The 13400-nt window shown below is 38.3% G+C and overlaps 2 protein-coding genes across 3 annotated transcripts in view; both read right to left on the minus strand.

Moving 5' to 3' along the window:
• Window positions 1-6531, minus strand: part of LOC145450075 (cohesin subunit SA-2-like) — a 29646-nt gene extending 23115 nt beyond the window's left edge. Inside the window, exons 1-8 of one of the 2 annotated variants that reach the window (XM_080328564.1) lie at window positions 6382-6531; window positions 5061-5177; window positions 3807-3953; window positions 3083-3160; window positions 2282-2408; window positions 1987-2138; window positions 1464-1514; window positions 567-713 (exon numbers count right to left, since the gene is read on the minus strand). In XM_080328564.1, coding sequence (XP_080184690.1) covers window positions 567-713; window positions 1464-1514; window positions 1987-2138; window positions 2282-2408; window positions 3083-3160; window positions 3807-3953; window positions 5061-5177; window positions 6382-6498 — 936 coding nt within the window. In that variant the 5' untranslated portion in view covers window positions 6499-6531. The remainder of the gene's footprint in view (window positions 1-566; window positions 714-1463; window positions 1515-1986; window positions 2139-2281; window positions 2409-3082; window positions 3161-3806; window positions 3954-5060; window positions 5178-6381) is intronic. The other variant, XM_080328558.1, reaches the window with a different exon arrangement.
• Window positions 6531-11394, minus strand: LOC145450097 (uncharacterized). Its single transcript, XM_080328582.1, has one exon. It carries the CDS (start codon window positions 10528-10530, stop codon window positions 9043-9045), a length of 1488 nt encoding a protein of 495 aa, XP_080184708.1. The 5' UTR covers window positions 10531-11394; the 3' UTR covers window positions 6531-9042.
• Window positions 11395-13400: the final 2006 nt, after the last annotated feature.

Here is a 13400-nt window from a genome sequence, read left to right on the forward strand (position 1 = left end):
TTTGCTGCACACTAAATTAGGCTCAATTCCAGTAGAATCCGACACAGAGCCTATTAAAATTTTTGTAATCATGATAAAAAGTGAAAATTTTTTCATCCAAATTACACTTGTCAACGCCATGAAATTATTAAGCTGTCTGCAAAAACGATGCAAAACAAATTTGACGCTATTTCAAACCGTAGAAGCCAAGTTATTTGAGTTTTTCCTTCATAATTCCGGTATTTTCAATCGTAAACGCTATTTTCGCAAATCCAAAACTCTCAACTGCAATAACATCACTTCTTTGGGTTGGAATTTCGTCCAATTTGTTTTTCAACGTTTTCGTAGACAGTTCAACAATTTCATGGTTATACCGCAAAAATTTTAAAACCAAATTTCTTCATTTTTTATCATGAATACAAAAATTTCAATTGGCTCTGTGTTGGCGTATACAGATTGGAATTGAGCCAAATTTGTTGTTCTTGAGTATTAAAGTACTGTAAAATATTATTTGAAATGCTAGTTATAACATATTCTCTCCCAGAACAGCTTTTCAATCTTACATGAAATTTTATTAATATCAGTACCTTGTCATGGAGCGTCCACCCCACATATTTCAGATAGCTGTCGGTGAGGAAGACTTTCGGAAACATCTTCATCCAGACGCCGATTTCTTCCATACAGAGGGCGCGGATGTCGGCCAGAAAGTCACGGTACCGATGTACGAAGATACCCTGAACAATGATGTCAGGGTAGCTAATGTAATCAGACAGAGTGATTTTGGTTGAATTTTTTTTCTAATTTCGAGTTTTATTCAATTTCTAAGTTTTTGCGAGTTCATGGCTAACTCTAATTCTAATCTTTTAGAAAAATATGTGTAGCGATTATCTCAAATATATACTAATTTGGAAAATCTGAAATCTGAAATCTGAGATGGTGACTAGGAGCCAAGATAAACCAGGGTTGTAATGACTCGACTCGCGATTTTTCGGTGACTCGACTCGACTCAATTGCGCACGACTCGGACCAAGTCACATGACTCAAGACTGGGCCTACCAAGACAGGCATTTCATAGTAATTTCGAGGAATAGTAAAGTCACCACTCTATTATTAGGCCTACTTCGCCTATCAGTACTGGTACTTGAAATTGCGACCAGAAACTGTTTTAAGTGATGAAAATTAGTATATTATGAATGAGAAGCTTTCGATATCACGAACACAGTTGTAAAAAGTGAGTTTCGCATGGCATTAACGCGGAGCTAAACAGTCAACATGGACTTGAACTTGGACTAGTGTCAAAACAATATGACTCGAACTTGACTCGACTGCGAATTGAAAATGACTCGACTTGAGTCGAGTCAAATCTATAGAAGTGGGATTGACTTGTGACCCGGAGCCTTGTGACTTGGTTACAACCCTGAGATAAACCTCCAACACTTGGGTACGAATTTTGAATGTAAGGAATACGGACATAATGAGCTCACCTTGAAAATCCCGTTCAGCATACTCTCGATTTCGGACTGCTGGTCTTCAAGCTGTAACAGACATCATAGCGATAGTTGTTATAAATGCAAGTTACTGGACACATGCGAAGTTATGGACATATATCACCGGTCAATACTGAGCAAAAGTGCTTTACGTTGAGAAAGTCAAAATGACTTTTTCGACTAAATTGAGTTGTGATATTGAAGTAGGTGTACAATCTAAAACTAGCAGTCTGTTCATCTTGATCATATTTTGTGATACGGTTGTGGATATACAATATTCTTTCCAATTCTCCACTAGTTGCTGACGATTACCCCTGACGAGTGTCAGCTGAAAATATTCGAGATTCTATCAATAAGTAGGCCTACATATTATTCAGAAGTAGAACAAGAAAACTGATTTCATTAGCTACGCGAGCTTTTAACACCTCGATTTGTAATCTTTTAGCTAAACACCAAACTAATACCGTTTTTATTGTGCCTTACAGAGTAACAATAACAATTGTGATGAAAAACTCCTTACATCTTTCCGTTTTTCCAGCAGCAAATCGAGTTTTTCCGTGGCGCGTTTATTGGCGGCCTTCGCCCTTTCCCCTTCGTACTGTCTCTGCGTATTGTCCAGGTTGACGCTGAGAGCCAACGCCACGTTGACCAGGGCGGTCATCAGCTTCATAGCTGAAAATATTCAACATTGAGGTCAATGATACAAGTCATAATTTTGAAATGCCCTGGCAGAATACATTCACATTTCAGAAAGCATACTTGTACTGATCAAGTTATTTTGATTTTAGACAACTTACAGACAACCAAACGCATACCTGCCAATGTCGCCGTGTGCCGAAAGGCTCGCACTTGCGAATTGCTCAATTCCGTCAACAGCGTCAGCACGTTGTCCATCATAAACTGATCGTAGATGATCTGGTACTGGCACTGCCTTACCAGGGCCTGAAATACAAGTTTTTAAAATTAACAGAATATAATTTTTTTTTCAAAATCATCAGAAAATATCCTCAATGTATTATTGTTATGGACAATTCAGTAATATCGACTGCAAAAAATGATTCCAAAAACTTAGAAATTGATATGTTGTCTATAAACTTTTGTAGAAAATATGCTCTTGAAGACACTCTTGAAGGTCCATAACTACAATATACAATTGAATAATATATTCATATTGATATATATTAGAAAGTATATTGAGCTCAAGAAAGCTTTTCACCTCAATTATTGAAAATTTCATGCCTGTGACGTGATATTTTGTGATAGGATTGTTGATATACAACGTTCTTTTCCATTCTCTATTCGTTGCTGACGATTACCCCTGACGAGTGTCAGCCGAAAATATTCAGGTTCATTTCAATATTAATATATTACCCGAAATTATGTCTTATACATAGGAATAGCAAATTTCAAAAGGTTTGCATAAGTCGAATGGTAAACTGTAGCTATAATTCCTGCAAATACTATAATAATCGTGGGATTCGTGGCATACAAATGCAAAGCCTATAACCTACAGTGTATAGTGTGTTGTGCTATTGATTAAGTGTCATATAGTCCTCTGCAAGCATCTCTTCTTTTGAATAAAAAATACGCAAGAGGGTGTTTGCTATAACAAATACCTGCACAAAATCCGCAAAGTTTGTCCTAAACTTCTTCAAGCTCACGCCAGACGCAATAAGCGGGTAATCACCACTGTCCTGTAATAGCAAGACAACATGTTAACATTTTCAACGTTTAGAGTCAGACTCGGGTCACGATTTTATGGTGACTCGACTTGAGTCATTTTTTCAAAGGCGTATATGACTCGATTAGAGTCAATTTGTGTATCGACTCTACCTGTACACGAGTCATTGTGCATGACTTGAACCAAGTCATATGAGTCGAGACTAGGACGGCCAAGACAGACATTTTCTTGTAACTTGGAAGAGTAGTAAAGTCACTACAAAATTGGTGTTTTGTCTATCAGTCCTGATACTTAAAAAATTGGCCTGGAAACTGTTAAGTAAGACGGAGGAAAATTACGGCATTATGAATGCGAGCCATTCTATATCACTCGAGGATAATTGAAAAGATGGATTTACCCGAATTGAACTCGGACTCGAGTCCCAACACTATGACACAGACTTGACCCTCTACTCACTGACTTGGACTCGACTTGACTCTGTGGTGAATTGAAAATGACTCGACTTGACTCAAGTCAAAACTATAAAAGTGAGATTGACTTGTGACTCAGAGCCTTGTGACTTGGTTACATCCCTGACTCAAATACTTGACTCAAAGCCTATTACTCGATACTCTACCGAAAGAAAAGGTCTCCGAACGTTGCTATGCCATTCCACAAACCTCGTCAAACTCTTCAGTCATCCTTTTGATGACGTCTTGAAAGCCTTCGGAGGCGTCACGCAACATTTCGGCCGTCACAGTACCCTTGCATCCGGAGGCGTTGATAAAGAATTGAATCAGGTCCAGGAGAGCTTCGTTACGGTCAACCTGCGGCAAAAAAACGCAATAAATTGAAGACTCTGTTACAGACTTGTACAACTAAGTGTAAGTGTAAGTTCTAGTTGCGATTTTGAAAAGTGAGTAGGCCTACCGTAATTTTCCATGTATAATGCGCCAAATTTTACCCAATTTTTGTCCTAAAATTGAGGGGGTGCACATTATGCATGGGTACAACAATTCTTGAAAAAAATCCCTCTCAAAATAAAATTTGAAATCACACATTTCTTCGTGTTTATTGTCAACCGTGCACCACACTCATCCACCCAGCCCAGTAATTCGTATTAGCAGTGTTGGAGCTGCCAATTAGCGAGAAGCATGTTGCCAATTAGTGAGATAAGTCTTCACAGCATGCGATCTCGTGCTGAGTTGGTTTTTGATTTGTACGCGAGCGAAATTAGTTCATTGATTGCCGCATATCTACAACAGGCCATTTGCGCAAGATATAATCACTGGCCTAAACAGTCGCATCTCCCACTGGGCTTGTGCGCAATATTTAATTGTTGGCCTGAGCAATCGCATCTGTAATAGGCCTGGTGCGCAAGATATCGTGGCTGGCCTCAACTATCACGTCTCGGGCCTCACAGGCTTTGGCTCCTATTTACAATCGTTTAGAGACAATGCCGTCAAGTTTATAATGATTAGCGATTGTTATGTCATGATTGTTCAATAGTGACATCGGATCGCGGCGAGCAGACTTCAACGTGCGTATTCGATTTCCACTAATACTAAAACATAACCATCGCTGGTAACTTATCATACACGCTAGTTTGTGAACACGAGAAGCTTGTATAATCGGCATTTACGCATGTACTATTCATGTACTGCGAGTGCAGGGTGCATACTACACATGGATAAAGGTTTTTTCCAGAATCTACATGTTATTTCCGGGGTGCGCATTATAGATGGGACGTATTATTCATGGAAAATTACGGTAGTTCTAGTTCTAGTTGCGCAGTAGCCTGTATAAGTCTGATTTGTCGTGATTACATTTTGGGCAAGCTTTGATTTTTGAAGGTTGTTCTGTTTGCGAAATTACCGTAGTCAGGCACCCTTGACATCACAATAAAGGTAGCCATCAAACCAGCTAAGCAGTACCTTGTAGGCTTCAATCCAATCGTCCACAATAGCAGTCATGGCCATCTTCCCTTGCTTCACAACTTCAAAAAGAGTTCCGGCCACGTTGGCGTCTTGCCTCAAACGTTTCGGAGGATGCTGCGGAAAAAAAAAGAGGAATGTGATTGCACGAGTATAAGCAGAGCAAAGTCCTCAAAGTAGATACTCGAGTTTAGGAAGTAGGCTACTTCTAAAGAAATGATCATTTAGGGTTTAACTACTTGGCAACACTCTCTCAGATGGCTATGATTTTAGGCTGCTTCCACTCGTGTTCTCAGATTTTTTAGACAAAACCAGGGATGGAATACTAACATATTTAGAGTAGAAATTTAGGCCGTAAGTCTTACTTCTGAAAAAGAAGAGGCACCCCTTATCGACAATCTCTGGTTAAGAGCGAGACCATTGAGTACTCTATGAATGCGTCAGATTCATTTCAGCCTAGTAAAAAATGAGTTGAACCTTGGTTCAATCTCGAGACTGAACAGTGGGGTTGTTGAAATTTTTTTTTTCCGGATCTAAGGAATTCACCTATTAAATTGTTAGGTTGCCCAAAAAAATGGTAGATGTGAACGGCTATTATTGCGAATCCAAAATTTGCAACTGAAATCGCTTCCCTTCTACCGATAAGAAGGGAGTAAAAATTGTTAAACACCATTCTCTAAGACAACAGGGGTGTTGTTCATGGGTTTGACAGTAAAATAAAATCTTCGAATTCTTTTAAAGAAATTCAAAATCTTCAAACTCCTGTGCGTTTATATCTACCAGTTGGAATCAAACCAAAGTCGGTGTATAGCGTTTTTTAGGCAATATAACAATTTAATTCGAGAATCCCACGAATCCTAAAAAAAAAATTATAAGCAACGCTACTGAATGATAGTAAACAGTATGACTTGGACTCGAGTTTCAACGCTACGACTCGGAAATGATCCTTTCCACCCTGACCTAGCTGTGAATTGAGAATGACTCGACTTGAGTCAAAACTATAAGAGCAAAATTGACTTGTGACTGAGAAGCAGGGTTGTAACCAAGTCAAGATCGCTACTTCCTCTGGTACCGTTGTAACCAAGTCAAGTCAATTTTTTTTACTTTAGTTGCAAATCGCTACTTCCTCTGGTACCGTACTTAAGTGTGAATTTGAGTATGGTATGCGGAAAGGAACATATAATTTCAGTACCTGAATCATCACAATTAACACTAGAATCATTGTACCCAATAGTACTCATACCTTGGCTGGGCACAGCTACAATTATCTTGAGCCTAAATACGTTGAATCGAAACGATAAGTAAGTTAATTCAAGCTTACAATTACTCTTCCTCCTCTGCCGCGTTTCTTTCCAACTTTCCTCACTTGTCCATCGTTTTCCATATCACTGTCAGTCCCACTGCCGCTGTCCTCATGCATTTGCTGATGGCTGGCCATATTGTTTCTCTATGTATAATCACACTAAGAAACTAAACATACAAAAATATATATTGATATATGTGCACAAAGACATCATAGTAGGGAACTGATAATTATTATAATAGTACAAAAAGCGACCAAAAAGGAAGGAACTGAAGGCTTGAATTACTAGTCATGGCTCGTGGCTGCTGTGAGGTATAATATGGCAGGGTTGTAATGACTGAAGTACCGAGTTTTTGGTGACTCGACTTGAGTCAATTCCAGTATTGACTCGACGTGTATCAAGTCAAATGACTCGAGACTCGGAACGTTAAGACAGTCATTTCGTTGTAAGAATAGTAAGTTATACCACACTTTTGGTATTTACTATCTGTACTCGTATAATTTGTAAAATAAGGCCAGAAACTGTGCAGGTTTCAACTTGACTCTGTGGTTAATGGAGAATAATTCAAATTCAGTCAAAACTCTAAAAGAAGAATTGACTTGTGACTTGGTTACAATACTGATATAGCAGCCTAACGTACTATTACACTAGCTATCACATCACAGGCTTGACAATTTTTACTTAAACTCAATTTAGTAGACTTGATGATCCACCGTTATCACTACAACTGTTGGTGTGAATATCAGTCATACTAAAACACATGGGTCGAACAGACGCGGCAATTTAGAGAATCACTTAGCAGATTTGATCCAGAATACATATTACAAATCTGTGTGGTGCATCATTACAAAATGAAGGTCCTACATTCACTTAGACAAGCTTGAAATAATAATTGATTGAACACCTTGCGGGTTTAGAATACAATAATGAGATAACTATCAATGTAATATAGTCCACAATGGTTGGCTTAATACAATTATTTTTAGCATGGCATGGACAGTGGATACAGTCACAATGACGCTGAAGACAGCCTTTGAGAAATAAATTTACAAATTTAAGCCAATCATTCCAAAGGTGTCTATTAGCTAGGCTAAACCCATTCCAACTAAGCTTAATGCATGAAACAGTTGGATGGTGGAGTGTTATGATCAATGTTCCCTCTAAGCTGCGCACGTGCGCAAATGCGCAGTGCTGACACGGTCTCTGCGCACAGAAAATCTAATTTGCGCACAAAAATAAGGAGTGATGACTATTTTTTTAGTTTTACGCACTGTTGTCCAAGGGTCTGCGCAGTGAGTTGGTGAGTGTGCGCAGACTCGTAAAAAATTAAAGGGAACATCATTGGTTATGATGTATTATATGCTATACCCGTACCTACATGAGTATTACTATAGTAATAAAATAAGCTTTAAGATTTCATCACAGTAATTAACTGCTGGTAAAATTACGCCAATACTGACAATACAATAAATATCGATATCAGACTTTAATATTTGATAATCGCTAAATTACCAGGTAATTAAATCATTAACACACAGCGCACAGCATAGGCCTACTAATAATTATCACAATGGTTGATCATAAAGTGTAAAAAGTTGAAATACAGTGGCATAAATTTTTACGAAAATATATTCTCGCTTCTATCTGCAGGTAGTATGAGTAAAATTACTTTACAATGAAATTGAAAATATAACGCAATCAACAGTATCGGAGGGTGTACAATATAGCGGTGCAAAATGATATGGAAATTTGCCACGTGTAACTTGATTCCAATATGAATAAAACTGAAGCTATGTAGTAGTAAGTTCTTTCGCAGACTCACAAATAAAAAATTGACAAAACAGTTTGAAATAGCTAAATTAGGATGAAAGCATTGCATTCAACCAACACAACAGCAGAAATAATGTCGAACTTCTCTTGTTAAAAGTGTGTTTAAAAGAACCAAACTTTACTTCGAAATATTTCAAAAACCATTTCATATTTTCTGCCAGTTTTGGGTTATCAACATTAAGAAGAGCAAATCTAGCTGAAGAAAACCAAGGATGATGGCGCAGATGACAATATATTTATAGAACAGTTAGAATATGCCTCCAATATACCTTTCACATTTGTGAGAAGCTAACTAGAAAAATATTAGCATGAAGCAATAACAGGATATCAATTGCTAAGTAATATTATAAATTGAGGAAAGAAAATCAAACCCTACAGGCCTAAAATGAGTGTCGAACTTCAAGATTTGATTCCACAAAAATATCAAATAGAATAAAGAAACATATGAAATCACTGTACAAAATAGTTTGTGAAATAGTGGATATTCATGATAACTGATCAGTGGTTTTAACAGTTTGGGTGTATCAAAATTACAGAGTATTAGAATATCTGAAAGGCCGCAAGCACAACATTCTAAAACATGGCAAAGTAAAAGTCCGCAAATGTTCAAAAACACCACTTTTGTGACGAGGTCGAGGAGCCCCAAATTTAGTATATACTTGTGTTATGTAATAGTCCATAAGTCAACGCATTCTTCAACTTGGTAGAATTAGACAGGAGAAATGGCAATATTCTAGTTGAGATCATAAGAGCACTGTACCAAAAAACGTACTTTGTATGTACTTTTTGTTTTAAACCATCTTTAAAAATCTGACTTGTGAAATCGAGTCATGCATCAACTCCAACCTTTACTGGGAGACGACAATTTCCAAGTCATCGTCGCTCGAATGCGAGGTAGCTGGCATTCTGATTTCGACTTGAGGGCTAGGGGGTGTCGAGTGTGATTTAACTTGCAAGCGTGGCTTGCCATCTTCAGGAATGAACACGGATGAATGAGGAGACAGGTGTTTTTTAGAGGTGACTTTTTCGGAAGACACATATTGTAAGTCACCGTCACTAACACATCTGGCTGTATCAATTGATGACGACCTGTTGATACCGATTATAACTGAATCACTGATAACAGACCCACTGCTGATTACAATATCTGAAAGCATGTCTCCTGTTAAGTGTAGTTGTTCATCATGGCACGATCCCAATTCATATCTTTCCTTCAATATTCTTCTCACAGCGTCGCGAAGAGGCAATTGCATTGACGCAATTGCGACATGGTCATTGCTTTTCAGAAATGACTTCTTTTTATGCATAAAAACTGACACTGTAACAATTTGTTGTGCGATATCTTCATTCCTGATGGATAGAAATTCTAAATTTAACGCGGGATTGAATTTGATGATGGCCGAATCATTGCTCCAGAATGATTCACGACCCGTCACAGTGTCACGTATAGGTGAATCCTCAGTACCATTTGTGTCAAGTTTAATAACATCTGATTTAGAAGTGACTTCTTCCTTGGTTACATCGTGATTAATGCATCCTTTGATGTGTAACAGAATGGATGAATCTTTTTTGGACAGTTCGAAAGTCTGCAAACGCGTCAAGATTAAATTCGATATCGAAATTACGAGCTTAGAAGTTTTTCTGTTGTACTGAAATGCGAGGGTCAGGTATCCAGCTATGCCATCATCGATTGAAGAGCCTAATGACGTCAAACTCTGCAATGACGAACAGGACTTGGCTGAAAATTCACCAGAAAGACTTGACGACAGTGTCCGTAGAGTCACTGGTTTAATACCGCCGTCAAATTCGGATTCGTCAGATATCGTTAGTTTTGGTAAACTGCCTGAATAGCCGACATCAATATTTTTGTTTTTTCGACCACTTTTTGTGGTTTTGTGATGCGTTTTTTTGACAGAACGTTTATCAAATTGTACCGAGCTTTTTACATGAATTCCGTACTTTGAAAGCACTATTTTACAACTTTTATGCCGCGTTACTTGAGAGACAGTTTGGCCTTTGTGACTTTCCACAGTTAAGTCCCCACCGGCTGATAACAGATATTCCAAACATTCCGAATAACCTTCGGAGGCTGCGTAATGCAAAGGCGTGTATCCGTTAAGGTAATCTTTTTTGTTACAATCTCCCCCGTGCGTGACGAGTAGTTTTAGTAACTCCAGTTCTCCGTTATTGGCTGCTTCGTGCAACGCGTTCCATCCAAACAATCCTATTGAGTTTGGGTCTATTCCGTTATCCAGGGCTGTTTTGGCGCCATCGCGATCTTCACAGTGAACGGCTAAATGCAATTCGTTGTCTTGTAGATTATCTGAGTCTGACATGAATACCAACTATATATGATCTGCACAGAGAATGTAGTAGAAGATGAAATAGAATTTGAATACCCAAAAACAAGCATAAAGTTAGCTAAATAGGCCAATAATTCTGTCTTGTACGGAAGTCTCAAAGCGATGATTTACGTTGAGACTGTGCTGAATGATGGTAGTAATTGTCGGATTACATATTTTCATTCGATCAAGACACACGATTGTAGGCTATACAATGCAATGATGGTTGAAAGTTTATTAAAAAAGTGAGGTCAAAACAAAAATGTAACAACAAAAGCATCACAGAACTATCGGACCTGAGCAGCATCGTTATAACAATAGTCTACAATATAATTCTGAAAGCAGTAGGCCCATTGAAGATCTATTAGCGGAAAAAGAGTAATCAAGGTATATTGTTGCACATATTCTCTAACATAGGAGGACACACATATATTCACTATTATTAGAGAGAGAGAGTCTTTAATTTCATCCAACCAAAATACACAACAACACACGGCAATGATGATGGTGGTACATAAAATATGCATGCACTGCACACTTGCACAGCATTCGGTATTACTATTAGATAGGAATGATGATCGATACGACCTTGGGTCAACTAGTCTGATCACACCCGCATTAAACAGGTACACCTGACTCCAAACAGTCTGGCTGTAAAAAATGTTAGTTAAAGAAAGGAAAATGAAAGAAAAAGCACACGATGATAGCAAATGATCAAAGAATTATTATAGTACCCAGTACGGTAGGTTATTTATTCATTCATTCATTTGCTAATTGCCATAAATGAAAACCAAGGCGAAGTAATTCCCTATATTATCCCTCAGCCTTAAGTAGGCTATTACTTTGGTTCTGTTCAACTAGGGCTCAAGGGCTGCAATTTACTTTGAATATCCATTAACTGCAGGCCGCAGCCGGGTCAGTACATTTCAGGTGCTCCATGCCAAATTCCCACCTTCTCGAAACGTCATGAAAATTGGCATACTTACAGAGCTTTGTTTTCTGATTTCAGAAATCTAAATTTCATCAAAAAAGGTCGACTAGAACCGAAGGTATGACCGTCCAAAAATTGCCATTTTTGTGATCGCTCAAACGGAAAAAATGGCAGAAATATATACATGTAACTTGAATTTGCCATAATTCGATCAAATTAAGGCTGTTGAGGGCGAAACTTTCACACTTGGTCATTTACAGCACACTTAATGCATTTTCACCTTCTTTGACACCTGGGGCTGCCTAGTTTGACCTTTGAACCCATGCTTTCATTTATAATTTTTGAAGGCACTCATGCATGACATCCGTTTTAATTGCAGATATCTCATGGCTAACAGGCGGTATCATCAAGTGTAAGATATCATTGGAAAGCTCGTGGAAAGCACTTTCAAAATCAACAATAAAATTAGTGGATATTTCATCATCACATTAAAAAAAATTTGTTGCCAACAAGTGTTGAAAAAATTGTTGAATTTCGAAATATCAAATATCCAGTAATTTTAATGCTGAATTTGATAGTCCTTGTCAAGAGCTTTCCAATGACACCTTACACTTGATGACACCACCTCTTAGCCAAAATATATTCGCAATTAAAAATGACGGCACGCGTGAGGGATTTTTGAAGACATGAACAGAATCATGGGGTTGAAGGTCAGACTATGCAACCCCAGGTGTCGAAGAAGGGGACAAAGTATCAAGTAGGATGTAAATGAACAAGTGTGAAAGTGTCACCCTCAAAGACCCTAATTTGACCAAAATATAGCAAATTTAAATTGCGGGTGTAAAGTTCTGACGTTTTTTCCGTTTGAGCGAGCACAAAAACAGCAATTTTTGAACGTCCACATCTTCGGCTGTACTTGACCGATTTTTATAAAATTTGTTTTTCCGATATCAGAAAGAAAAGTTTTCCAGGCTTATCAATTTTCATGAAAATCTGAGATTGTGGGGGCACATTTCAATTTTTTCTGGAGCACCTGACATAATCTTACCCAGCCACATCGCTACCGTTATTTTCTCTTGTTTCACTTATAGGCCTATATTTGGAAAATTGAAGAAAAATTAACTTCCGATTGATTGATAATCTTCCTATGGTTTGATCGACACTATAGTTGTATTCATTTGTAAATTCTCTCACAATATATTGTCAACAAACGTGATAACATCTCAAGTATAGCCTGCCTATATTCTACTTCATAGTAAATATAAGTATCATATCAACTGATACTGTGTTTGATAAAGTGGGGTAACAACTGAAGAAGCACCAAATTCAATGTGCTGAGGGCCTATAGCGGGCAAGCCGGGAAGATTAGTTTTAGTGATCAAATATTCATTCTTTAAACTGAGTCAGATCCTGACCCGGCCGCGGATAGAACTCACAATATACCGCGTAAGAAGCTGCATCCTTTACCATTACCCTATCTCATTTGTCATACCAGCTATCCTGTTTCAATTACTATTCGACAGTCCGCTGTACAGCACCATCGTATTCGGCGATTTAGCAAATAAAAACAACTCTCTCCGTCGTTATCAACAATGGAGTTCGCGGCCGTCTGCTATTTGCTTACATCGAAGTTGATGCCGCCAACTTTACGATGCGTGACGAGCTAGAACAGTGGTTCCCAGCCTTTTTCGACCCGTCGGTCGTCGCCCCCCTTTCAAGCTCCATCATCATCATTGGTTTATTAGCAATTTTATCAGTTCAATACACCACAGAAATGCGATACAATGAAAGAAAGGAAGATGTCGAAGCGACTAGGTTGTCTATGGAATCTGACACCCACCTTGGCCTAGGCGATGTAAAGAGGAGGCATGCACACTGAATGAAGGTAAAGAAGAAAGCATAGAAAAAGAATGCGACAAGAAATAGGGCGGCA

This window comes from Botryllus schlosseri, chromosome 1, assembly GCF_051294905.1.
Source record: "Botryllus schlosseri isolate E-star chromosome 1, Bs_hap1, whole genome shotgun sequence".
In the NCBI taxonomy this organism is placed as follows: Eukaryota; Metazoa; Chordata; class Ascidiacea; order Stolidobranchia; family Styelidae; genus Botryllus; species Botryllus schlosseri.

Coding starts and splice junctions, on each gene's coding strand:
- LOC145450097 (XM_080328582.1), bottom strand. CDS start 10,530: ATGTCAGACTCAGATAATCTACAAGACAACGAATTGCATTTAGCCGTT.